A 26769-nucleotide genomic window follows, 5' to 3' on the forward strand; every position below is an offset into this window, starting at 1 on the left:
TTGTTGCTCCTGTGAGTTTCTGTGGAGACATTGCTCTGCCCGGTGCCCGACTACCTGGCACTAGCCTACGGGCGCTGACGACAGCGGGCTCCAGGACCTGTGACGCAGCACCCTGGAATGGCGGCGACTGGGGGGCCGGTAGCCGGGAGATGCACTGAGGAGGGCTCGGCGACATCGACTCGGCTGGGTGAGGGTCCCTCCCCGGAGCTTGACCGAGACCAGCGGCTGAACCAGCGATTGGATGCCATACTTGATGCGATCGCCTCGACTAAGGACGCGTTGCACCAGGACATCGCCCAAGTGGCCACGGGCCTAGGGCTGCTCCGCGCGGATCATGCGAAGCTAGCGGACAGGGTTAAGGACCATGACCAACTGCTGCTGGACCTGAAACCATCGGTGGTGGCCGCGGAGCATAGGATTGCGGACATGTTGGCCCGGCTGGACTCGCTGGAACGGAGGGCGGAGGATGGCGAAGGCCGTAATAGGCGTAACAACGTGCGGGTCGTCGGCCTTCCGGAAAGGATTGAGGGGGAGGATGCGGTGGCCTATATGGAGACCTGGTTCCGCACTGTGGTGGCGCCGGAGGGGCTCACTCCCTTTTTCACGCTGGAACGGGCCCACCGGGTTCCTGCTCGCCCGCCGGGGGTTGGCCGCCCCCCACGACCGATGGTGGTGAGGCTCCTCCACTACAAGGACAGAGATCTCCTCATTCAGCGGGCCAGGATGTCGGGCCCTTATGAGGTGGAGAACAGTAGGGTTACGATCTTCCCGGACTACACCCAAGCGGTCCAGAAAAACCGGGCATCGTTCTTGGCGGTGAAGAAAGAACTCAGGGAGGAAGGCGTTCAGTATTCCTTGCTCTACCCGGCTAAGTTGCGGATCATCATGGATGGGGCTACGCACTTTTTTCTGACTCCGGACGAGGTTTGGCTTTGGCTGGAGTCGTATAGAGCGGGGACGGACAGATCACATAAAAGCAGACGAGATGAACCCAAGCGGCCCCGGGTGAGGCAATCGCAACGAATCAGATCCCGCAACAGGCGCCAGCGGGAGAAACGGGAGGCTCAAATGGCGGCGGAGAAGAGGGACGCACTCGCAGCGACGGCGGCCATTACAGGGTCGCAACAGAACAGTGAACGGGCTGAAACGGACTCGGGAGGGGAAGGCAGCAAGACGGGCGAGGAACTCTCAGAGGCGGAAAGCTTGAAGGGGCCGACGGTGACCCCACAGACTTCGGATGGTATCTTTTGCGGCTGAGTATGGACTGGGCTAGTTCGAGACTTCATGGTAGGGTGGTATCCTGCTGTTGGAGGACGGGATGCCGGGAGGGGAGGCTGAGTGCTTCAGGAGGGATGGAGGCGCGGGGTGCGAGCTCCGCTTGCTGGGGTCGGCGGCGACTCAACCCCCTTGGGCCCTTAAGGCCGACTGTGGTGGAGACCACAGGGTAGGAGTGTGGGACGTTGGTTCAAGGTTTGGATGGGGGCGGCCATTGGGTTCGTGAGCTCTGTCCTGGGGAGTGGGGTTTGGGGAGTTTTTCTGTTTTGGGGGTGTTTGGGGGGGGGCAACTGCATTGGGGGGGCTGTGGCCATTCGTTATTTGCTTTGGACTGTACGAAGTTGGAATGGGGACGTTACCTAATCTGAAATGCCTGACGTGGAATGTCCGGGGGCTGCGAACTATGGTGAAACGTCATAAGGTCCATGCATATTTAGTACGCAGGGGGGTTCAGATTGCCATGCTCCAGGAGACTCATCTTACTAAGAAAGAGTGTACTGCCTTGCAGAAACGATGGAGGGGCCAGGTGTTTGGCACCACTTACTCAGCGTATGCCAGGGGGGTGCTGATCTGGGTGAGGGCGGGGATACCCTTTCAATTACTGAATCAAGCTGTGGATCCGGATGGCAGGTTTGTGGCGGTGGAGGGGAGGTTATATGGACGGGATGTGGTTTTCTGCTGTGTGTATGCGCCGAACGCTGATCAAGCTCGATATTTTGATAGCCTCTCGGGGTCTTTGGCCTCTTTCCTGGCGGCCCCAATAGTGCTAGGGGGGGACTTTAACTCGATCACGGATGTGGTTCTGGATAGGTCCCATCCCCCCCTGGTGGACTCCCCGGTGCGCAGGTTGGCCGCGCACAGGAAGGACTGGCAGGATAGGTGGGGGTTGCTGGATGTCTGGAGGGAACGGCACAGGGGAACCAGGGATTATTCCTTTTACTCTGCTCTTCATGACCTGCATGTCAGGATTGATTCGGTGCTCTGCAGTGGATCCCTGGCCCCGCTGATCTCCCATGCGGAGTACTTGGCTAGAACGATCTCAGATCATAACCCCCTATTGGTGCACATTCAGTGGCAGAGAGAGCGCTCAGTGATTCCAACGTGGCGGCTTCGGCCGGAAACGCTTGAAGATCCTGTGTTCTCTGATGCGGTTCGACAAGGCATTGATAGCTATTTTGGAGTGAATGAGGGCTCGGCCACGAGTAGGTCCACTGAATGGGATGCAATGAAAGTGGTGGTGAGAGGAGTGTGTTTGGGCAGGTTTTCAAATGCTCGCACGGCTGTGTTGACTGACCTCATGAAAGCGGAAGAACGGCTGAGGGATTTGGAGCGCCGCAGGCCAGCTAGGCCGGACTTACAGGCCCAGCTCTTAGAGGCGAAAGAAGTGGTCGCCACTGAGACGGAACGTTTACGTAGCTATGATCACAGGCAATATATCATCAGGGCGCATGCGGACAGAGACAAGGTGGGTACCCTCTTGGCCAGACTGGCTAATCCGGAACTTAGGGGCTCCCCGATCCTCGGCATTCGTACTGCGCAGGGAGAGATGGTCTACACCCAAGCAGCGGTATTGGAATGTTTTAGGGGGTACTATGAGGAACTGTATCAGGGCCAGCTGGGAGTGGGGGCCCAGGACATTGCGGAATACTTGGGAGCACGGCAGCTTCCGGTCCTAGATGAGGAGGACGCGAAGGAACTAGGCGGCCCGATCACGCTCTCAGAAATACGGGCGGCCATTAAGCATATGGCTCGCAACAAAACGCCCGGGGTGGACGGATTACCGATTGAATTTTATCAGCGGTATGCGGACAGTTTGGCGCCCAGGCTGTTGGTGGTGTACGCTGAAGCCTTCGAGGCTGGGGTATTGCCTGGGTCCATGCGGGAGGCCTTGATAGTGCCGCTCCTAAAGCCTGGCCGGGATGCTGCGGATGTGAGGTCTTACCGCCCGCTGTCCATGCTGACGGTGGATTATAAAATTCTGAGCCGCATACTGGCCACCAGACTGGCCCCATATATGACGGGCCTGGTACATAGGGACCAGGCCGGGTTCATACCCACGAGGAGCACGGCGCTGAATATTCGCCGCCTGGTGGGGATAATGGACGCCATCTTGGACGAGGAGGGAGCCCCGGCGGTCCTATCCGTGGACATCGAGAAAGGCTTTGATAGCTTGGAATGGCCGTTCCTGGACGGAGTTTTGGAGAGGTTTGGCATGGGCGAGGGGTTCCGCAGGTGGACGAGGGTCTTGTATGCTTCGGCGGCAGCGAGGGTGCGTTTGGGCGGCCTGGTGTCTGCGGCGTACCCGGTGGGCAGGGGCACGCGGCAGGGATGCTCTTTGTCCCCCCTGTTGTTTGCCCTGGCGATGGAACCTTTGGCGGTCCATGCGAGGTCGGGTGTCAGGTACGCGGGGATAGCGAGAGGCGGGCAGTGGCATTATATATCGCTGTATGCGGATGACTTGCTCCTATACCTGGCTGATACCTCGCGGGCACTGACAGGTGCGATGGAGCTATTGTCGGAGTTCGGCCGGCTGTCGGGCCTTAAAGTCAATTGGGCGAAGACTTGTGTGTTCCCGCTGCGAGCGGACTCGCCCGTTCCCGGCGGCGACTTGGGCGTGGTGTGGGAGCCATCTTGTTTTACCTATCTGGGTGTTCGCATCTACCACGCGACTGCGGACCTCTTGGAGGGCAACATTGGACGCTGTGTTCGGGCACTGAGGGGCAGCTTGTCTTTTTGGTCAACCCTCCCGCTGACGGTTCTGGGTAGGATTGCCCTTTTGAAGATGGTGGCGCTCCCCCGCTTCCTCTATTATTTCCGAACGCTGCCTGTCTGGATTCCCCAAGGGGTCTTCAGAGACCTGAGATCGTTGATTATTGGCTTCTTATGGGGGCACGGCCGCCGTAGAGTGGCCCTGAACACGCTCCTCCGCCCTAAGGTTGAAGGGGGCATGGCTGTGCCTGACTTCGAGCTGTATTATCTAGCGGCGCAGCTGCAGGTTCTTACACAGAACGTAGCTAGGGTGTTCCGGGGTCCAGAGGAGGACCGGGACCGAGGGATACGACGCCACGTGCTGTCCTATATTGTCATGCAGCAGAGGCTTGAGCTGCGGGCCCTCACTATGGAGGGAAGGACGCTACGGCTGTGTTGGCAGAGGAGCCTTCGGAGAGCGAGGGCTTCGCGGCCTTATGCGCCGGAGATCCCGATCGGCATGCTGACGGCCTTGCCGCACGGAGGAGATTGGTCCCCGTTGCTGGATTGGGAGGAGGCGGGACTACAGGTGGTAGGCGACTTGTACATAGATGGGGCTTTGGCACCGTTCGAGGCGCTCCGGGACCAGTTCGGGCTGCCCGACGGGGGGTTCCTCCTGCACGCGGCGGTGGTAGCTGCCATACAGAAGCACTGGAAGGGGGGGCTCGTAGAACCCACGACGACTATGGCGTGCCAATATGTGGTGTTGGCAGCGGGCACGGTCAAAGCTGTGACATGCCTCCATAATAGGATGTTGAATGAGGGACTGGAGCCACTCCTGGGGCTCAAGGCTAAGTGGGAGGAGAGTGTGGGCCGGCACATACCGGACACGGCTTGGGGACACATCCTGCGGCGCACGTGGAAGGGCACGAGAAATGCGCGTTTTCAGCAAGTGCATTTCTATGTGCTTCATAGGGCCTATTTAACTCCAGAGAAATTACAGCGGTACTTCCAGGTGCCGGATGCTCGATGCCCACGGTGTTCGTCTCTGGGAGCGGACATGGATCATTTGTTTTGGAAGTGCCCGCAACTGGGGACCTATTGGGCGGAGGTAGGGGGACTCCTGAATGCAGTGACAGATAGGGAGGTGGAATTCGACATGGCGGCGTGCCTGCTGCTCTGGTTCCCGCACACTAAACGCACCAAGGTGACGAGCAAGTTCCTTGATCTGGGTCTGATATTGGCGCAGAGGGAGATATCGTGGCATTGGAAGTCCAGGGGGGGGCCCTCGCTGCGTAGATGGAAGAATGAATTGCTGCGGTGGTCTGCCTGTGAGAGTGTGCTCCGGATGCGGCAGGCTGTTAAGATGGGGAATGAGAAAGTTTTGGAAGCGGCGCGTGCATGGGAGCTAGTGGTGCAGGCCTTGCGTGATTCTTTTGTGGACGACGAGGATGGAGAGAACTAAACCGGTGGACACCACGGGGCGAACACAGAAGTGCTATCTTCCGCACTGTGGTGGTTCCATCTAACTCGACAGGACGAGGCGTACGCCCAGCAGTTGCCAGGGGGGGGGGGGCTTTGGGGGGGACTGGTTCATGAGGGTTCGGGGTGGGACGGAAGCCACTGGATGGTAGCCGCCTGGGTGCTTTGACTCTACTACGATGGTTAGTACGGGGTGGAGTATGAAAGGGCTGGAGGGAGTAGCCAGGCGGGAAAGGCCGATAGCACCTAGGGCAGGCCCCGATATGAGCAGTGTCATTGTTTACCTCTGGGATGGCTGACCGAGATGTTGTTGTGGGGGGGGGGATAAAAGCAGATACGTACAACGACTTTACGACCATGGTCCCCGTGGGACGTGCACCGTGCTTTTCCTATTAAATGTAATGATATGCCGCCCGGCCCCCGGGATGCGGGCTGAATGGCTGTGTATGGTTTGGACTTCTTAGTGGATGGGGGGATGTCACGAGTGCACTGGTTGATTGTTTGTATCCTGTGGTTTCTAATTTTGCAATAAAAATATATTTAAAAAAAAAAATGATGAATGGGATGACTACATAGCCCCTATGCCACCATCTCCTGACTCTCCTGCTGCGGATTCCCCTCCGGCAGATATCGGGGTATTTCATGATCTTCTGGAGAGGGCTTCCAAGTGTTTTGATTTACTAATGCCAACCAAACAGACTGAGTGGTTGCTATATGATTTTAAACAAGGCACTCAACGTTCAGTGAGAGCAATTCCTATAATTTACTTTCTATGGCAAGAAGGGATAAAGTTGATGAAGACACCTGCCTGCGTTACAGCAGTTATTCCAAAACTGGAGGAAAAAAATATATGGCTGCTGATGGCTCGCTTGCATGCCTCATTGGTCACCCGAGGCCGGACTCTGTGATCGTGCAGGCATCACAGAGGAGAGCCAAGAATCCAGCATCGCCCTGCACTGCCCCACCGGACAAGGAGGGTTGTCACCTCGACAATATTGGGAAGAGGTTCTCGGCTTTGGCGGCTACCTCCATTAGAGCCTCTAATGCCATGGCCATTTTGGGGAGATATGACCGGCAGATGCAGTCGGACATCTCTACTCTGTTGGAGTATCTACCAGAGGATAAAAAGAAAGAGGCAAAAGATATTCTTTTGGAGGGAGAACGAGCATCTTCAGAGCTCATTGAGATAGCTATGGACGTTTCATCCACTGCATTTCGACAGATGGCAGGAGCGGCGGTCCTGCGTCGCCAGGGATGGTTAAAGGCAACCACCTTTCATCCCAAGGTCCAGGCCAAGGTTTTAGATATGCCTTTTGATGGGGAGTGCTTATTTGGTAAGCACATAGACAAGGAGTAACAATTTATCAGGAAGGACACGGATACAGTCAAAGGCTTAGGCAAGCTGCAGCAGTACTGCTTTCAGTCCTTTGGGCTAGCGGTCTGGGGCAATTCTTATCTTGTCCACAATTTCAGCAGTGGTACCAACCATATCTACAGACTACCTACCAGCCATACAACCGGCCTTTTGAGTCCAACACCGCTCAGACTTCTTTGAGAACATCAGGACTCAAGAGGCAGCAATCTGCTGGAAAGTCCCAAGACTCCAATAGGAGACAATGAAGATCATCAGGCCCCTGCTACCATAGTCCCACACCATGATCACGTCTTCTCCGCATCCTTTTAGAAATGGAATTCCATTTCTTCAGAAAGATGGGTTCCTGACAATTTCCAACATGGCCATATGCTAGAATTCTTTCAGCATCCTCCAAATGTTCTACTGCGCAAAGTTCTCCTCCGTCGCCTTCCAGATCTTAAGAAGGCAATACATTTGCTTCTTCTCAAGCAGGCCATAGAGGAAGTACCCCTCAACCAGCAAAACCGGGGGTTTTATTCCCACTGGTTTCTCATCAAAAAGAAAAATGGGAAGTGGAGGCAGGTCATGTACCTCAGAATGCTGAACAAGTTCATAAAGAGTCAATATTTGAAGATGCTCTCTCTTCAAGAGATTCTTCTTCTAATGCAGGAAGGGGATTTTCTGACGTTTCTTGATCTCCTCAATGCCTATTTTCATATTCCCATTCACCCTCAACATCGAACATTTCTCAGGTTCAAGGTGGCAGGGCAGCATCATCAATTCAAAGTGCTCCCTTTTGGTTTAAAGTGTGCTCTGAGGGTGTTCACAAAGTGCATGGCACCGACAGCAGCCTTCTTAGGACGTTCAGGCCAGCAGGGTGTTCCTATACCTGGACGATTGGCTCATAAAGGCTCCGTCTTTCCAAGCAGCAGAAATTTCAACAAGAGCCTGTCTGATTCTCTTCCAGTCTCTAGGTCTTCGCATCAATCTGGAAAAATCGTCCATTATCACGGCTAAAACGTTGGTTTTTCTGGGTGCACGTCTCGACACAGAACTGGGCAAAGCCTTACCCACTCAGCAAAGAATAATGCACACTATGGATACCACTAAGCTTCTTTCATCAAGAAGGTTTGTGTTTGTGATGCTGGGGATGATGTCCTCTTGCATCCCGCTCATTCCCAATTGCTGACTTCGCATGCGACCGCTGCAGGAACAGCTCGATGCGCAGTGGGTTCAGTCTCAAGGCTCATTCAACGACAAGGTTCATATTTCAGCACCAAAGATGGCCACCAGGGCCTGGTGGATGGTCAGGTACAACGTTAGGTCTCACTTTCATTCACTCTGTACCACAGCTGGTGATGACCTCGGATGCGTCGATGGACGGATGGGGGGGGGGGCTCACCTTCAAGAATTACAGGTTCACTGCAAGGTGTCCAAACAGGAATTGGAGTCTCATAAAAACATTCTGGATCTCAAAGCAGTGTTTTTAGGTCTGAGGGCTTTCCTGCCTCGGATCAAAAGGGTGTCAGTGCTCGTCAGGATGGACAACACTATAACAGTGTTTTACTTCTGAAAGCAAGGTGGAACGAGATCTCGGGCGCTTTTCCTTCTTGCTCAACAGATGTGGTTGGCAATGAGTCATTACCATATCTCCTTGCAAGTGGAGCATGTGCCAGGAATTCACAACGAGAAGGATGACTCTCTCAGCAGGGCCTCCAAACAGTGCCAAGAATGGGAACTCAACGACCAACATTTGAAGGAGGTGTTTCAATCCTGGGGTTACCCAACATTAGATCTGTTTGCTACTTTCCTCAACAAAAAGTGTCCTCTTTTCGCAAGCAGACATCCTCATCAAAATTCATGGGGAGGCGCCTGTTACAAAATATATATGAATATCCATATAAATTCATTTGCATTTACTTCCAAAGAGTTCATGAGTATATAAGATCACATTAACATGAGGCCTGGAGCTCAAAATGGCTTCCTATCTGACCTTGACTGGACAAGCTTCAACAAGCTATTCTGTACACCCTTACAGGTCACCTTGCTTGTCTTGACTACATGATATGCAAATGTTACAGAGTGCAGAGCCTGCCTTTCTGGTCTGCCCATATCTGGCTGTTTTACATGGTGCAGACATTGCACATCCATGTCAGCCATATTTGGCTTGGTGCCTTATTCTAAGTTCCGCTGATATGGCATTGCATACAGTATATAATACCTAGAAACTTGTCACTCTGGGAAGAAGCGGTCTGAGAGCCCCTAAGGTGGCAGATCTGACTTCTTCCTTGCTAATTAGCAATGATGCATGCTTTTGGTACCATTTAATAAAGTTCACTTTGTTTCTGAGCAACCTGCTATGTCTGGTGAGTTTCATTCATGATATGCTCCTGGGAGGGTGCCAGTATTTCCCTATCAGAATGATGTCAGAAGTGGGACATATTGGAGGACTGTGATGTCACCAGTTGATAAGTGAGATGTAAGTTAAATAACTAACTTGCCTTGCTGCAAGTGACCTTTCAGTCTTTCAAATATGTATTTAACTCATAGTATTAATAAAAAGGGATATTGACTGGCATTTAAAATAGACAGGGGACTGTAGAGAATGTTTTTAAAAATATTCTCTGTATTAATAAACTAATTGGTATGTGGATACACTGCAGGAGAGCCTGGGTTAGAGAATAATGTATGTGCACCTACACATATAAGAAGTAGTGAAGCAGGTGACTGATAAGTAACTAAGTTACTTTATGTCAATAAATATTGACAAATGGCTAGACTCTTTGGGAGTTTTATAAAATCCATTTCAGGAGAGCTCTGCTAGGAGGGGGTATTAATTTTACCCACAAAAAGAAACACTCCCAGAATATAGTGAGTGGAGCTTCTGATTTGCTGGTTGCACCGGAACACAGGGAATAATTTTGAAATATGCATAGTTATGTCATGGATGAATGACTGCATTTGAATAGGTTATTGATCTTCAGTACTGAATCTCTATATTTCATGATTTATAGAAAAAAAATTAAGCACATTGTGCATGAGAGAAGGAAAGTGGCCTAATAATTTTTCCTTTGCAGGAGATATTTTGAATTTATCTTTCAGGGTAAGAGCACATTGTAAGTACAAAGCAGACATCACAAGACAGGATCTCTGATGAAAATCATGGTAAGCGCACTAGAAAGCTGTTTAAAAAACCGTCAGGAGAGAAAAATTCAAATGAAGGTAAGAATATTAAGTATAGAAAATATGTTAAGTACTATGAACAGTGAATAAAGTACAAAGTAGGGTTGGAATGCCCTTTTGAGTCTGTGCAAACCTAGTGACTTGCGTATTTAAGAGTTTGCACCAATTCTTCTAAAAAACTCTCATAATGAGAGGGGTTGGAAATTTACTCTTGACAGATGGCAGACGTAAAACTTCTTCCAGGGTTAGGAAAAAGTGGGTGGAGGAAAAGTGAACTTGGAAATATTTAGATTTTCACATGAGCAAATGTACACATGCAGAGTCGCTCATGGAAAAATGCAGTTCACAAATATTTTATAGGGGTACTATTTCTTGGCCTATATATGCAAGGATAAACACCATGACTGCACTTTTTGAGACTTTGGTTAATAAGTGGGCTTTTAATTAGGCCTGGCGTTAGCCATGACTTTTTGTGTATATAAAAGTATGCCTGTCACTCTCTCTCTCAGCTGGCATCACTGTGAGTGACTGTATTCTGCTCTTGCACAAGGAGCAGTACAGTGCACAGAATTCCTGTGGCAATGTGTAATTTTTTAGACCAAAACCGAATTTTGCTTTTGCCAATGCTTGTTAGAATGGTGAGATGCCAATAGCTCCAACACTGATATGGGTTTAGAAAAACCATGCTTAGAAAAAAAGTCCTGCATTGAAAATAATTGAATAAATAAAAAGACCTCCAATTTCAGACCTACTGGCTTTGGCAATGCTTATTAATATAGTTTTTTATAAGTGTATTTAGACTAGTTAAACTGATTTTCCAATATAAGTATTTTGGAAAATACTAGCATACATCCTCATGTTACTAGGGGCATTATACATAGCCTCACTGGAATAACCTTCAGTAGAATAAGAAGATTTTGGCAGCAGCTGTTGGCCCAGGACGTTACGGAAAGGGCAGTGCAGGGCCTGGGGTCAAGCTTTAATAGATTTGTGAAGGGAGGGGTGTTTAGGAGCACGGAGCAAGATAGTGCGGAGGAGAATATGGGATTGATTCACTTATTTGGCTGATGCAAAGATATAGATATATTTTTCCCCACAATATCCCTCCTTTTTGATAGCAATATCTATACCATTGTTGTATTGTATATCTATGGCAGTTAATTGAAATGTTTCTTTGTGTGCTTTCTCTACATCCTGTTGTATTTGGAGATATTTGTAGACTAGCTACCGCTCTGTAGGAGGTAGAATTCTAGCTACGGAGATTGAGTGGGTGCTTTTGCTGTGCCATCTAAAAAAGGCAATAAATAGGAAAAAGTAGGCCTCACGGAGAAAATAGAATTTGTGTGTTTCTACAAAACTAGGACATAACAAATAAAAAAAAATGGACATTGATGTGGAATAGATTTGACTATCCTTAGATACATGATATTACATATTAAAAGGCATTCGCATTAATTGGTGGCTGCTCAGGGTGGCTGTGCAGAGGATGAGCTGCTGTAAAATAAAAAATGCTAATAGATTTAGACTGGTTTGGAATATTTAGCACTGTTGAAAAATATTCTGCGCAAAGTATATAAAAATATATATTCAGATTTTGAATGTGCACATTAAAATGTATCTCCAACTGGTTAAACTATGTTGTTGCACCACATGAAAAGTGTGGAAATATTACTGTCTCTTAGTGACAAACTTAAAATGTAGTATGGCTTAATGGCTGCAGTGTCAAAAACAAAGGCTTTCAAAAGAAATGCAGAGTAGATCTAGAGACCTGCATTTATGCATTTGTTTGCTTTCATGCACAAGAATACTGGGAGAAAATTAAAGCATTCTGAAAAGTGAAATATTTTGAGCCACTTTTTAGGTTACTAGAAAAGCTTAGTACACAAGAATAAAAAATAAATAATAAAGATCCTACCTTAAAAGAAAGATATATTGGCGTGCTGGCGCGGAGCAGCAATATTTTTCAGCCATGCTTCTTGAGAGATACTTTCAAATGTGATCGTACCTTTTAAAATATCACCACGGAGGCACGGACCCTCAGTCTTGCTTCTGGAGAAGTTCCTTCAACAAATAACACACATAGGGAACGCCTTGGAAGAACAGCTGCTAATAGGTTAGAAGGTCAAGGTCCACATTTAGAAGCCTAAAAGGGCTCAAGAGCAAGGGCTGTCTTTGACATTTTGACCTCTTAAAAAGTTTGAAAGAGGAGATGGCAGCACAGGGAGAGAAAACGAGAAGTTTGCTCTAAAGAAAGAACTATATACACTCATGCTAAGGAACAATGCTGTTTTAAATATGCTATTTACTTCCTCAGAGTTTGTTAATGCCCAGTTTCTACATATAGGGGTGATAGTGTTGACACAAGTGAAAACTGTTTCAGGTTTTCTACTTTCAAAATGGAGCAAGGTGGTTAGCTCCTGTCCAAGTTAAGGGTCAGAAAAAATGTGGTTGCTCTCTCCTTTTCTCAATATCTTTTGAGCCTGTCTAAACTGTCTATGAAATAGCCATGAGACATTTAATTGGCTATTCAGTAATAAGGTTTTAAAAAGTGTTAGCATTGATAAAATGAATATATATATATATGCTATGTTACTGCCCATCCAGTCTGATGTTTTAATAAGAGGATAAGTAGTCTACATTGCTTTATTAGCTAGTCTGTGTAAATAAGCTGACCATGCTTATTAGAGCTGATGTTGCATAGTTTGGATTTTGAAGAAAATGTACCGACTAGAATGCCTGTAAAATTAGCAGTTTGGGATTTTCCTGCTGTAGGTACTTTTATTAGAAGAAATAATTTCAGAAATGTCTGCAGTCCTGTACAAGTAATGTGAAGTTTGTCCACACAGGGAGTTTTGAGCATTTTTTGCTGAGGTTAGCCGCTGTGTGTGTGTATTTGTTTCTATTTTGGCCTATAGCAAATAACAAGGTTCTAAAAGAAAAAAATAGATGTAATACCTGCTTGTAATGTTGAAGAGTAGTTTAAACAACTTAAAATTCCTTTATATTAATTAAATATACTGATTCTACCATTGTAGGGTACAACACTACAGGTAAATGTACATTTTGCTCTAATGATGTCTAAATATATAATGTGCCTATGGAAATTAGGGTCCACAATAATTCTCAATGCATGGTAATAATATTAGGGATATCACATTAGCCTTCCTGGAACCACATTGGACACCAAAGATATGTTTAGGTACCATTAGCTAAAGGGTAAAATGCATTGTTTTAGTAGCAGATGGGGATATAACCGTTTTTTTGAGAAATAATAACTTTGCAGGAGATATACAGGGTGGGTTTATTCCACTGAATAACATTATCAAGGGGTGCAGCGTAAATACCAGAGAGTAGATAAGAGTATGGTATCAGTTTTATTGTTGCACAGTGTATCAGGATGAAGATATCAGACATGCCCAAGGAGAATATCATGGTTCCACTAAAGTGGAAGGTGTTTCCACTAATGTGGGAGATAAAGGGATACATTTCACAACTTTAATATAAATAAATATAATTTTGCAACAGTATATATATATATTTTTTAATAAATGGAATTTATTCACAAATACCTAATGATAGGTTAGAACAGGGCAAGTACTGCTTACAGCTTCAGTAAGGATTCTCTGCTGTATACAACCTCTGTAGTGCACGTATGGATGTGTTGAGAGATGATGAATGATGCTGTTAGACTGCAGTTTGTTCCATTTGAAAAGGAAATGGATGGATGTACACATAACTAACAAGAAGTTTATAGATATAGGGAACGGCGAGGTTTTGGATAAATGTATTTATTATGAAGTTTTTTAGAGCGCAAACTTGATACTGAAGGATATAATGCCCTCACAACAAAGTGATATTTAAAGTAAAAAAAAAAAAAAAAAAAAGAGAGAGGCTGGTGAAAAAATGCTGTCCCCATAAAGTGATTACCGTGAACTTGTGGTCCCTTTAGAGCCTGTTGTGCCTGACATCAGTACAATATTATTATTTATACCTGTAGAGGCAGAGTATTTTTCTCTCCTCAGTGGGTTTTAGCATTAAAGTCCATCCACTGGGTGGAAAAATCTTTGCCATCATACTGAGATACCAAATCCACTATGTTCACTGTGAGTTCCAATGTCAATGCGCAGGCAGTAAAGAGAGACTTGGGCCACCTATGCCTGGAAGGCGGTAGATTGTCTTGCAGTAAGCTGATAAGCTCCTTGTGACATCTCCATCACTTGAGGCCTGTGAAAGACTGTGACAAAAGAAACTGTAGCTCTGCTGAACTACCTCCAGGAGAGAAGAGAAGCCTCATTGTCAAAATGCCAGTGCTGCCAAAATGAGGTGACTTACCTGGGTTTTGTGATATTCCAAGGTACCCGCAGCATATCACCTGACATAATTAAATTATTTCAGGGCATTCAGCTCCTGCCCACCAAGAAAGAAGTGATGCCCTTCCTGGGGATGATGAACTGCTGCCACCAATGGATAATGAATGCAGATGCTATGACTGTTACAAAATGAACTTGCAAACTGTTTCAAGAAATTGAAAGAGACATTGTGTACTGCACCTTCATGGGGAATGCTGGACTGCCTGACTACAACATGCCTTTCCATCTCTGTTTCAGAGCAAAATAACATTGCAAAAGAAGTGATGCTGCCAATGGTGTGCTGACCAGCTGGAAAAGAAAGGCCTGTGGGACACAACTATGTGACTTTGCTTTCTGCAGTGATTGGGGGTCCGCAGCTGTGATGGTGGAGAGGATGGCTCTCATTGTGTTGGACTATACCTGTATTGTCTAGGTGCCATATTTGGTGCAGTTGTTGCTGTCTGGATCGACACAACATTTTTATGCTAGCAGGCACCCAGGTTATAATGGCACCATGTAAGATGCCCACCTGTTAATTTGTCAAAAGTATTACCTGCAATAGGTTATTCTGATGAGATCCATTCTCTTAGGAAAAGATATGACCCCTAAATAAGTTGGTGTTGAGATTGTAGAAAACGGCACCCCGGAAAGATTAGACACCATTTAAAAAAGGTAGACTATAGGAGCGGTACACTGATGGTTCCTCCAGCAGACTGATAGCCACTGATTACAGAGCAGGGTATGCTATAGCGATAGTCACTGATTACAGAACAGAGTATCGCATAGCAATAGCTGAAGTGCAGCTCTGCTTCTTGGAACATCTACCCAATAAGATGAGCTGTTTGCTGTGACAAAAGCAGGAATACTAGTCAAGGGTAAAACTGTTAACATTTAAACTGACTCACATTATGCTTTGCAGTTCTTATTTGTGGCCAGCTGTGGAAGTATCACGGATTCATAACAGAAACGGGGCGCCTTATTAAAATTGGTCCTTTATTAAGGATCTTGTTAAAGGAAATACTATTGTACACTAGGATAGCGGTAATAAAAGGTGAAGAATACCCAGGAGCTAATACTAAGTTAGCCAGAGATGATGCCATTGCTGACACAGCATTAAATGAAAATGTCACAGCCAGTGCAGATGGGACTAATGAATAAAGCATTCCAAAAATACAGCTCATTCAGAGACAATTGTTGTAAGCTAATGTAAAGGAAGAACAATGGTCTCCAACAACAGATATAGAGGGAGGATTGATGATGGATGTGAGCTGAATAATGAAGAGAGTATGGGCCTACCAGGATGAGATAGATGCCTGTGTCCCCACGCAGTATGTTACTTTCCCTTACAAGACTGGAGCAGGGACCCTCTGATATTGCACAAGGGAGGATGAATGTGCAGATGCAAGTTGCTTCCCAGTGAAAGGGAACTTCTGATATTGCACAAGGGAGGATGAATGCGCAGATGCATGTTGCTTCCGAGTGAAGGGATTTAAATATTTGCTGGTGTGGGTGGATATGTTTTCAAAATTAATGGAGGTGTATCCAACAGGGAAGATTAATGCAGCAACTGGGGCGCAGTACTTCAGTAAAGCCATCTCTCCAAGGTTAGGACCCACTAGGGCATAAATAGCGATAAAAGGGGATAACTCAATGACTACATTTATGCTGAAGAGGTTATATCTGGGAATAAAGTATAACATGCATACCCCATACCACCCTCCAACTTGAGGCCAGGAGGAGTACATTAACTCCAAAATAAAAATAAAAATAAAGAAATAAATTATTAGTAAAAGCAACTGATGGAACATTCCTGAAAGGGCCTGGTGCTCTGAATTTAGGACTGCCTGCAATGTGGCAAGGACTTCTAAAGTGATTATGGATACATGGTCATTGCGAGAAAAATAAAAGCTGTTTCTTTTAGTTCTAGGTGGACTGGACCACAGACGGTGAACAAACGCCATGAATGGATTGAGGGGAGAAGATGCAAGGCAGCGCCCCAACGCCTGAGAGGACGGTACCAGAAAGTGATGACCATCTGTCACCAGAGGACCTGAGCAACACAGCAGTCAAGAAGAGGACAGACCAGACCATTTCCACGATCCATGAGAGCCCATCATAAAGTGTCAACATCTACTGATGCTGTTGAGTGAAGTACACATGATGGTCTGCACCTGCACCTGCAGAAAAATAGACTGAAGAGGACAACGCAGGGCAGGTCTGTGACACAGCCCCTGAACAAGACGACTGCGGACCAGGAAGAGAAGAAGACGACCGCTTACTGTGTGCCTTTAAACTACTGACACTTGCAAAAGGTGCCCAGGAACTGAGTTAGAAGTGTCACTGTAGCACTATGCATTGCACAGAGACAATATTTGTTGGACACTTACTGCTGGTATCACCACAGCCTGCTGATATAATATTGATATCATCAAGATGTATCAATGTGACAATATATGCACTTTATGCAAAGACAGTGTAATGCCATCCAAAGATATGTAACTAATGACATATATATATATATATTTTGGTTTTACACTAATGTTGGATAGGTATATCCAAAAGGGGGGATTGTTACAAAATATATATGAATATCCATATAAATTCATTTGCATTTACTTCCAAAGAGTTCATGAGTATATAAGATCACATTAACATGAGGCCTGGAGCTCAAAATGGCTTCCTATCTGACCTTGACTGGACAAGCTTCAACAAGATATTCTGTACACCCTTACAGGTCACTTTGCTTGTCTTGACTACATGATATGCAAATGTTACAGAGTGCAGAGCCTGCCTTTCTGGTCTGCCCATATCTGGCTGTTTTACATGGTGCAGACATTGCACATCCATGTCAGCCATATTTGGCTTGGTGCCTTATTCTAAGTTCCGCTGACATGGCATTGCATACAGTATATAATACCTAGAAACTTGTCACTCTGGGAAGAAGCGGTCTGAGAGCCCCTAAGGTGGCAGATCTGACTTCTTCCTGGCTAATTAGCAATGATGCATTCTTTTGGTACCATTTAATAAAGTTCACTTTGTTTCTGAGCAACCTGCTATGTCTGGTGAGTTTCATTCATGATATGCTCCTGGGAGGGTGCCAGTATTTTCCTATCGGAAAAACAGAACAAGGTGGCTGGACAGGATTATTCGTGAAACAATTCCCCAGACACACAGTCAATCTGTACCATGTGACCACTGGATTTAATTTCCAAACAAGTTTATTTTTCTTTTGTACTTTTATCAGCAATTTTTTGAAACACAAGCACAAACAAAACCACTGTCAATTCAAAAGGTTCATATATACAGTATCTACAAATGCACACATTTACAAATTTACAACAAAGAATCAAACAAAAAATTGGTTAGACACACCAAAAGACAATAACATATGTATAATAATTCAAATAAATTGCAATTATATACAGTGCAGAGATTAGTCCATAAGCAAACAAACAGGCACCAGTCCTAGAGATTGAAAAAACCAAGTGACAGGCGGGGTTGAGATCGAAAACAAGCCTGCCTGTCAACGAAAGCCTGTGGTGTAATGTTAAATAGGGTTGCGAGGCTAGGATACAGAGTGGTGGTATGATTTACATCCTAGCGGCACCCTTTGTTGTAGCCACAGGGTGGTATTGTCGACGCGTTTCGAACCTAAGTATTCAAGGTTCTCTTCAGGACAGGGACTGGGAAACAGATTCTGCACGCGGGCACAAAGATTGCCGTGGCGTAGGTATATCGTGTTCACACCTGCAATAGGCGCAGAGCAGGATTTAAGGCGTGGTGTCAGGCTTCAGAAGCTTGCGGGTATCAGGGCGGATTAGGATGATGCTCGCCTTTCAAAATGACCTAATTCCATCTCAGACAGCGTATTTTTCAAACTGTCTTTACACATAAAAAATGCTTTTAAAACTTGGAAAGGCGAGCATCATCCTAATAAAATTTGTTATATGCTCCCTGATCTAATTTTAGACACCTTTTTTCTAATTTTCATATTCGTTTCATGTTTTGCACTGCACTCCCTCAGTCACACCACACCTCTATCACTCATCAGTCTCATTGAGTGATTGAACCATACTGTGGCTACTTAGGAAAGGAGAACTATTAACCATCTAGTCTCCCTTTTCCTATGCATTACCAACTTGCATTGATGGTTCTACAAGGAAATCCCAAATGATGAAGGGCGGTATCGAGTGGTGACTGATGGGTACCTGTGACCATCCATTGAGTTGACACTGCGTACCTCTCTAGGGTCAGCCCTTTAGTCTGTTGTTTAATTTACTTCTGCCCACCGTATTTTCACTATGTAAAGTACTCTGTAACACAACATAACAGACAATGCAATTCCCAGAGGATCCACTCCAACTCCAACTACAGCGACCCAGAAGTCACATGGATATCATCCTGTAGAATCCCCAAAGCGGTACATAGTTCATTCAAGCAAAAGTCTGTACTGAGCTGTCTGAAGCAAACACATGACTATTGCTTGCTAAAGGAGTTTGTTGTGTAAAAACAAAAAAAAGGAAGTATGAAAAAAGTGTCTTACTCCTCGAAAAGCCGGTAGGCCTCCACACGCTCATTCTGCAAGGCGTAGAATCGCTGCACCAAGTCCTTGAACTCACCATCACTCTGAAGGGAAAAAGGCGCATATGTTAGGGTGATACCACAGACTGCTGTAGATGCTCACTGCAGACATGTTTGTGCCCAAGGTTTGAATCTTCTGGAGTTTAAATCCCCTAAGACTGTGCCATATTTGTTGCTTCCAGTGGTCTAATGAAAGATGGTTCTGCGCCCAATGTGCAATGCAGCTCTCTGAAACTAGCTAGGAAACATAATAACACTTAGTTCTCAGTTTCAGAATATATTAAACTTATTTTTTTCTACTATACAGGGGCATGGAAAAAAATAATCTAGAAAGTTTTTTTAAAATGGTATATTAGAAACTGACTAAAAGGGAACTCCTCCATTAATCACCTCAGCCACGCCTGGTACTGAATAAACATTAAAAAGAGAGGAACTTATGAGAATGTAGTTGTACCAGGAGTTCTGACAGCAATGGGAACATAAAGGCAGCTGCGGCATCCAACATTGCTCAACAAGGACACAATTAAACGCAGAGTTTCAGTATAGCCAGTGGCAATGTGAATGATTCTGATTTAGTTTTACTGTATGGAATGTTTCTTAAATGGATCTCCTACCATTCTGGCATGCTTGTGACCTTGTGTATCAGTGTTGGCAATACATGCACTGCTTACATGATAACAAAACATGGAAATACTTACCATCCCAAGAGATGTCAATGACCAGAGTACAGAATCAAGAGACAGCTACAAGAGGAGAGAAAGGAAAAGAGGTTCTTAGAAATGAATGGAGCGATTAATTAATGGTACACAAACCAGTCAATTTAATCAACCACAATATTCTGAAGACACTGATGAGCCATTTATGAATGAAAAATGCACAATGACTGGCCAATCAAGCATAGGGGTCCCATTCACAGCAATCACTGTGAGTTGTGAGCCAGTCCAAACTGTGCCAGTTATATATGCTAGCATAAATGTGTTGCACATAATCAGTATTAGTTCAATTCCCCAAAACAAGGAGCAAGCAATGTCCTCACAACCCCAAACACATATTCGGGCCAGCAAGGATCACAGTGGTGTCCTTATGTGTAATACGCAGGTCACATTGGTCTGAATCGACATAAATGAAGTTATGTTACCCATTAAGCAAGCATGTCACCGTAATAAGAAGGCATGCAGATTACCGTAATAAGAAGGCAACCAGGTCATTGTAATAAGAATGCTAGGAGTTGAATCAATGAAATTGCATTTATATAGCGTACGAATACTCCAAGGAGTGTCTCAGCGCTGACCGTGTACAAGGACAGCCTGCTTTCCGTAATATGAAGTCTAGCAGATCACTGTAATAAGAATGTGGAGGGTGTAGATGGGCAAAGTTTTGCTCCAACAACCTTAAAAGAAGCATCTCAGCAACCTACTCCATACTTCAATACTAAATGTATACCACCGATATTGTTATTAATTGTAGAAGACTGAGCTGGTAGACGGTGCCAGGTCCAGTCCAGCGTTTGCAAAGACTAAAATGTCTATGGTATGGTACAGTAACATATTGGTAAGCACGATGAAATTAGGGAAATCAGTAGTATGGTTTGCGAGAGATCAACTGTTGAGATGCATTCTTGAGGATGGCATGGCCCTTCCTCTTAGAAGGAAGGATGAGATTCGATGGTGCAAGAAGAGGCGCTCCACAGTGACATATCTGTGATTCATGGAACGCGCACCACCACACAACACAACGGGTTCATGGACCCCTGGTACAAAGTCTCATAACCGACCTGCCGCTGTTGACGCTCTGCATGTTGTATAAGCATTGTATTTGGGCGCCCCGCTTCATTAGTCACTAAACTTCAGTCAGTTCAAAACAGCGCCGCCAGACTTCTGACTGGAGCCGCCAACAGACAATCAGCAAAACCTGCTCTCAGTCCCTCCATTGGCTCCCAGTACAGGAACAAATTAGAATCAAGGCTTTATGACTGGCATATAAGTCAATGCAGAGGATTGGCCATCCTATTAACGCATCCATGATACGCCCTTATAAAGCAAATAGGAAACTTCGGTCAGATGACCTGTATCTGGCAGAGATCCCTAGGATCAAGAGGTCCAGAAGCGGCGGATGGCTATTTTCCTATAATGCCTCCAAACTCTGGAACTCTCTGCCTCTACATCTTCGCACAGTCCCTAATCATCTGGTGTTTCGTAAACAACTGAAGACCGCTCTGTTTCCCTAGCTATCTGTTTCCTCCGTGTCAGTTCTCAGCACTGGGACGCTTCCGGGTAGCCATGCGCTCTACAAATGTCCTTCCATTCCATGTTATGATGCTGCCAGAATGTGCAGGTGGAACTAGGTGGTGACAGGAACGCTGGAAGGAGGGGCTACAGAGGGATGCTGGTCATGCTTCTTCACGGCTTATGGGCGTACCTGTAACTAAAAGTACTCAGTCAAGAAAATGACATCTTACACACAGGTTTCCAGCTCACTTATATGTGCAACCGGTGAGGTCCCTTCTGCTGGTGCCAAGGATGGTCTTGCGTTCAATAAGAGAAGATACTAAGACCACAAGAAACTACAGAGCCCATAAACACCTAGAAGAGTAGCCCTCCTCCACAGGCGCTGGAGGAACCTTCACTCACCGCTCTCGCAGAAGTCCACCAGGATGAGGCAGGCCATGACGGTCATCGGTCAGTGCAACATTGGTATACCAGAGCTTATTCAGGGGAAGGCAGGCCTTTGCCGGTAGTTCCATAAATCCAGCTCCCCTGATCGGATTGAAGATTGTGCAGCTCAAATGTGAAGAGGAAGTAGGCAGAGGCCTGACAGGAAGCTGGAGGCCACGTGACAGCTATGTGGGAGAGTGTGGCACCTTTCAGTGACAAGACTGTCTCAATCCTTGCTTATCCAAGTCCTTACATCAGAAGGTGTTGGGGTTGTTTTTCCTTTATGCAACATGAAGGTGTCATTGTGCCGAACTGGTGCGTGTAGTGATGATATTTGAAGTGTGATGAAGAGATTCCTAGAGCAGAAGTTGTTGTTAGTTGTGGAAGGGTGAACTGCATTTTGAGAATGTTGCTGGTACAGAAGAAAACCGGCATTGATTTAAAGCTGCCTTGGTGAAACCCCGAAACCGGTCCCAGGATGCTTGTTTCCGGTCCATGGAGGACCTGGCCTGGCAGTTCGGGCTGGACTGTTCCCATTGATTTGCATATGGCTGGGTTCAAACTGGAATGGCATGGTGAGCAAAACAACAATGGATTTAGGCCCCGACCTCTGAACTGGGGTGAATGTATCACATTGTTCTGCATTCTGTCCATCAATAGTTCGTTTTCCATTTGGTTTGATTGGAGGGCTGCACAAAGCAATGTGGTGACAAGCTCGACTGCTGGTTCCAGGCCAGTATTCTACTTCCACTTTGTCCTCCACTGGGCTAGTCTGTGGCTCTCTGCAGCTGATCCCAGGTCTCTTCCCTGGATCCCTGCTGAGCTTTGGTTGTGGTTGTTCTCTTTGATGTCCTTATGCAGCTCATCTGATGGATGCGCATACCACCTACCAAGCCGATGTTGACCTGGGTGTGGCGGAGTGCCCATGTGACCCACGCTGCGGTGTACCTATGCTGTGTGCATCACATGAAGCTTCTTCACTGGATGACATGCCAGCCCCTCCTTTTTTCATGGGAAATGGTCTGAGCTTGAGCTCCTTCTTTAGCACCCTGCTGGACCTGAGCCTTGTGCAAAATTGCCCTGTGTCCATATCTCGTTGCCTTGACCCTTCCTGCTGGACCTGTGGAGGCCGAGGGGTGCTGCTCTGATGTTTGGCTTGCCCTTCACTGGCTTCCTGCTGAGCCTCGTGTTGGTGCTGGGTGTCGCTCTCTTCGACCATGCTTGGCCACTTTTACTAAATATGAATCCTCACTTCAGTGCCTGCTCTGGGTGCAACACTGTGTCATGTTCACTGGATGACAGGCGAGCGCCTTCCACCACACCCTGTGCTCCATTCTGGGATTGGCACTTGTGGCATGTGCACTGTGGCTTCCTGTTCGTGGCTGTAGGCTTAACTCCAACCTTCACCTCACTAGCTCCCTGATCTGGGCTGCTACAAACATAGTTCCCTCATGCATTGAGTTTTAGGGGGTATCACTGCCTGCCTCTTCAATAAAGGGAGGTATGTAAGTGTGTGGCACTGAAGCCACAATTGTGTCTGTCATGCACTTCCCATTTACAAACCCTTAAACCTGGTACTCAAGACAAATAAAGTTAACCACGTGCATTCCCAGCAGTCACCTCGCTCCATGTCACTTTTGACCAGTCCTGCGTCTCTAGCTGAGAGCTCCAAGTATACTGAGCATGCAGTTTCACCTACAACTTTTTTTCTCTCGCAGTTGTTTATATAGAGCAAACTAGATCCGAAGGTATTGGAGCGCTTTACATGAGTACAACGTTACTTTACACAGGGGAACATCCATTACGACGCGGTGTTTACACCACCGCGCTACCATTACAACGCAGGTATGACAACGCAAGTCGTTACAACGACTTGCGCTGGATGGCGCTAGAGATTAGGAATAGTAGATTTACTATTCCAACACCTTCCCTACTGTTGCGTAGGCTGGAGTTGGAATAGTAAATTGTACTATTCCTAAGTCCAGCACCTACAGCGCAAGTCGTTGTAACGACTTGCGTTGTCATACCTGCGTTGTAATGGTAGCGTGGTGTAAACACCGCGTTGTAATGACATACATCCCTTCACACAAGAACACATTCATTTTTGGTGGTCACGGGGAGAGTACGTGATTTGCCCACAATCACAGGATGCTGAGCTGATGTCGGGACTCGAGCCTGGTTCTCCATTTCCATTTTCGCTGATCTGGCCATAGCGCCACAACCTCTCTCTTTTTGCTGTATTTCAGCTCTCTCTCCCTACCTCAGCGTTTCATAAATCCATGCCTACCGTCTCTAAATCTCGCTCCGATTATCTCAGTCACTTCTCTCTATCACCCCCTTTCTTTCTTACCTTTCCCGCCATACTTGACCTCACCTCTTCACCTTCACTCATTCCTCTTTAGCTTCGTCTCTCTACCCAGGTCTCCATCCCTACCTCCTAGCTGTCTCTCTTTACTCTTTCTCCCTGTTTACTTTTGTTTTCTTTCATAACACTTCCTTCTACCCCACCTTTCTCACCACCTATGCACCTCACTGCTCGGTTTCCAGCTGACCTTTCTTATCCGTCTGGTATCTACTTCTTTTGTCATCCCAACCTCTCTTTACCCCACATGTACATCTATACCTCGCCTCCACCTCTCTTCCCCACTACTCTATTTACATCAAACCTCTCTCAGTACTTCCCCACCCCACTTTCACTATCTAACCACTTCATTTAACTCTCCTTCGTTTCTTACCTTGCCTCTCCCCTCTTTTTCTACCAGTTCCCTCTATTACCTCCTCATTTACCATCCTATTTCCCTTCATTATTATCTCCTCTCCCTCATCGCTCACTGAACCTCCTTCTGTATTTCAGCTCACTCTGTCTACCTGACCCCTCTCTATACCTCGCAACTCTCTCGGCCTCACTCTCTTTCCCAATCAAACCAAAAAGCAAAGGTGCACCACAAAACAGGGAAAAATATTCAATCCGTGTCCACAATATATTCTTCAAAAGTTCTTCTTTTATTCAAACAGCGTTAAAACAATAATCTTGATAGTTTTGAGCAACCGACGCGTTTCGTCCATACACATGGACTTCTTCAGGGCATGGGTATAAAAGATGCTCTAATAGGAGGTAATCAGGCCAACTGATTATATGCACGGCTGATGCAGTAGGGTCTTTTTCTGATATTTATTAGAGCAGCTCGCCTATGTTTGGGCGAAAATCTGATTATAGGTCAGTTGGCGTAAGCCATCATAGTTATATGTAATCATAAAAACATCCAGAGAGCGCTTCTGAGTCAAGCGTGTTAAGGGCCCTTGATACAGGTCAAATTTGCATGCTAAAGGACAAGTCCTGATGGATCTGGGTCCTCTCAATTTAATATGGCCCAGAAGAATAGCTGTAAGCTGTTGTCGGTCTAAATAAACCGCATAGAAGAGAGTGTCTCTCGTCGATTCCGGTCAGAGCGGACTGTATTATCTTGCTTCTCTCTCTACCTCACTTCTCTCTCAATTTCAATTATTTTGTCAACATTCTCTCTGCCTCACTGTCTTTACCGGAAAAGTCTTCAATACATCACTTCTCATTTTGCTCCTCTCTCGACATAAACACTTTCTCCCCCTCTTCCTTGCATTTCCTTATCCGTCTCTCACAACCTCAGCACTGGCTGTATCTACCACTACCTCTCTTTACCTCAACCGCTCTCTATGTCTATTATCCACTTACCTACCAAGTCACCCTTACTTTGTCTTTCCTACAGCTGATTAAATGCTAAAGTTGAAATAAATTATGGTTGCTACCAGGAAAAAAGCTAGCTCTATGCTGATCGACACTAGGCAGTTTCTGCTTAGAGCTGTTTTTGCTTGTCACCCTTTCTAAAAGCTTAACATATAATTCACTATTGTTTGGCTTGAATTAGTGGAAAAAGAGTGATAAAATTAGAGGTGCTACAAAAGCGGCCCCCAAAAACCTTTGTGCATTTCTATTCCAGCCTTTCAGACTAGCTACATTACTTTAAGTATATCACTGCCGATAGTGTTTTAATGCTGGAGACCCTTTCCAGTTCTTTTTCTACACAGAGATAATCTCCTTCAACAGGAACCACGTCAAGAGAAGTGATTTTCTGTGTGTTCTCTCTTTATCAGACAACAGCAGTGGTCAAAGTGCATTAACAAAAGTATGGGAGTCAAATATGTGGGTAAAAAGATATTCTTTAACCATTTTCCGTTTTTCACCTTCAAGTAACTACATATAAAATAAAGCTTACTTAAATGAAAAATAAATGCAAGTTTAGTTAAAAAGTGGGAAATGCAATATTGTGCAATATGAAAACTCTATTAGTTAAGTAACTGCATAGGTTTCTGTCTATAACCAGAGAGCCACATAATTAAATCCGGGTTGGTGCAGTGGAGAATAGTGACTTGTGTATGTTTAGTGCTATGAGGTCCCAGTCTGCGACAGAAAGCACTGTGAACAAGTAATTCATTATTTTAAAATTGCATTACACACAATATAAGATAGTCTGAACAAAATGTGCAAAAAGATTTACAATAAAAAAGTGCGTACAAAGTACGAATTTTAGTAATACACAGACTTGTACATAGTGCAATTTTTTTATAACTGTCCTTTAAAAGCACAGACTTCACAGCTCAGCTGGGTACTTCCTTGCAATACCACTCAAAAATAATAAATCTGTGTCATCAGGAAGCTTCAAGCTGTTTCATCAATTAAAGCCAATATCGGCTTTCAAGCACCTTTTACATTTGCAGATTATCCAGTTGTGCTCATTTACATTTCTTTCGGGTAGCAGGCACCCTGGTAGGAAGGCTTGTTTAGCGGTCTACGCCTCCCTCGGTTTCACGGGGTCTTCGCACCCCTCTAAAGAGATGCGGCGTGCTGCGACCTACGGATACGCGGGAGCACTATAGAGTTGGCTATGTGTGGTGTACAGTGTGTGGGGTATGTGACTAAAGTGAGTAGGGAAAAAGTGGTGAAGGAAATTAAAAAGTACCTGGCACTAGAGTAAAAAATTTTTTATTCCGAACTCTGGCTGATACTAGTAAAAATAAGTGCAGGGCGAGATCAATCTGTTATATTAATGAACAGGATCTCTGGTGTGCTGTGTTTGTCGACATGTTTCGGAGACAAGCTCCTTCTTCAGGACAGGGGCACAAACTCCCTTCCCTACTCACGTCTTCTTCTACAAAAAAAGTGTAATAT

At 45.9% G+C, this 26769-nt stretch overlaps 1 protein-coding gene across 2 annotated transcripts in view; it reads right to left on the reverse strand.

The window, feature by feature from the left end:
• REX1BD (required for excision 1-B domain containing) overlaps positions 1 to 26769 on the reverse strand; it is a 143654-nt gene that overhangs the window by 37649 nt on the left and 79236 nt on the right. For both annotated transcript variants that reach the window (XM_078670330.1, XM_078670331.1), the window contains exons 2-3: positions 19611 to 19655; positions 18875 to 18957 (exon numbers count right to left, since the gene is read on the reverse strand). In XM_078670330.1, the coding sequence (XP_078526456.1) occupies positions 18875 to 18957; positions 19611 to 19655 (128 nt within the window). The remainder of the gene's footprint in view (positions 1 to 18874; positions 18958 to 19610; positions 19656 to 26769) is intronic.

This window comes from Lissotriton helveticus, chromosome 12, assembly GCF_964261635.1.
Source record: "Lissotriton helveticus chromosome 12, aLisHel1.1, whole genome shotgun sequence".
NCBI classification, from domain to species: Eukaryota; Metazoa; Chordata; class Amphibia; order Caudata; family Salamandridae; genus Lissotriton; species Lissotriton helveticus.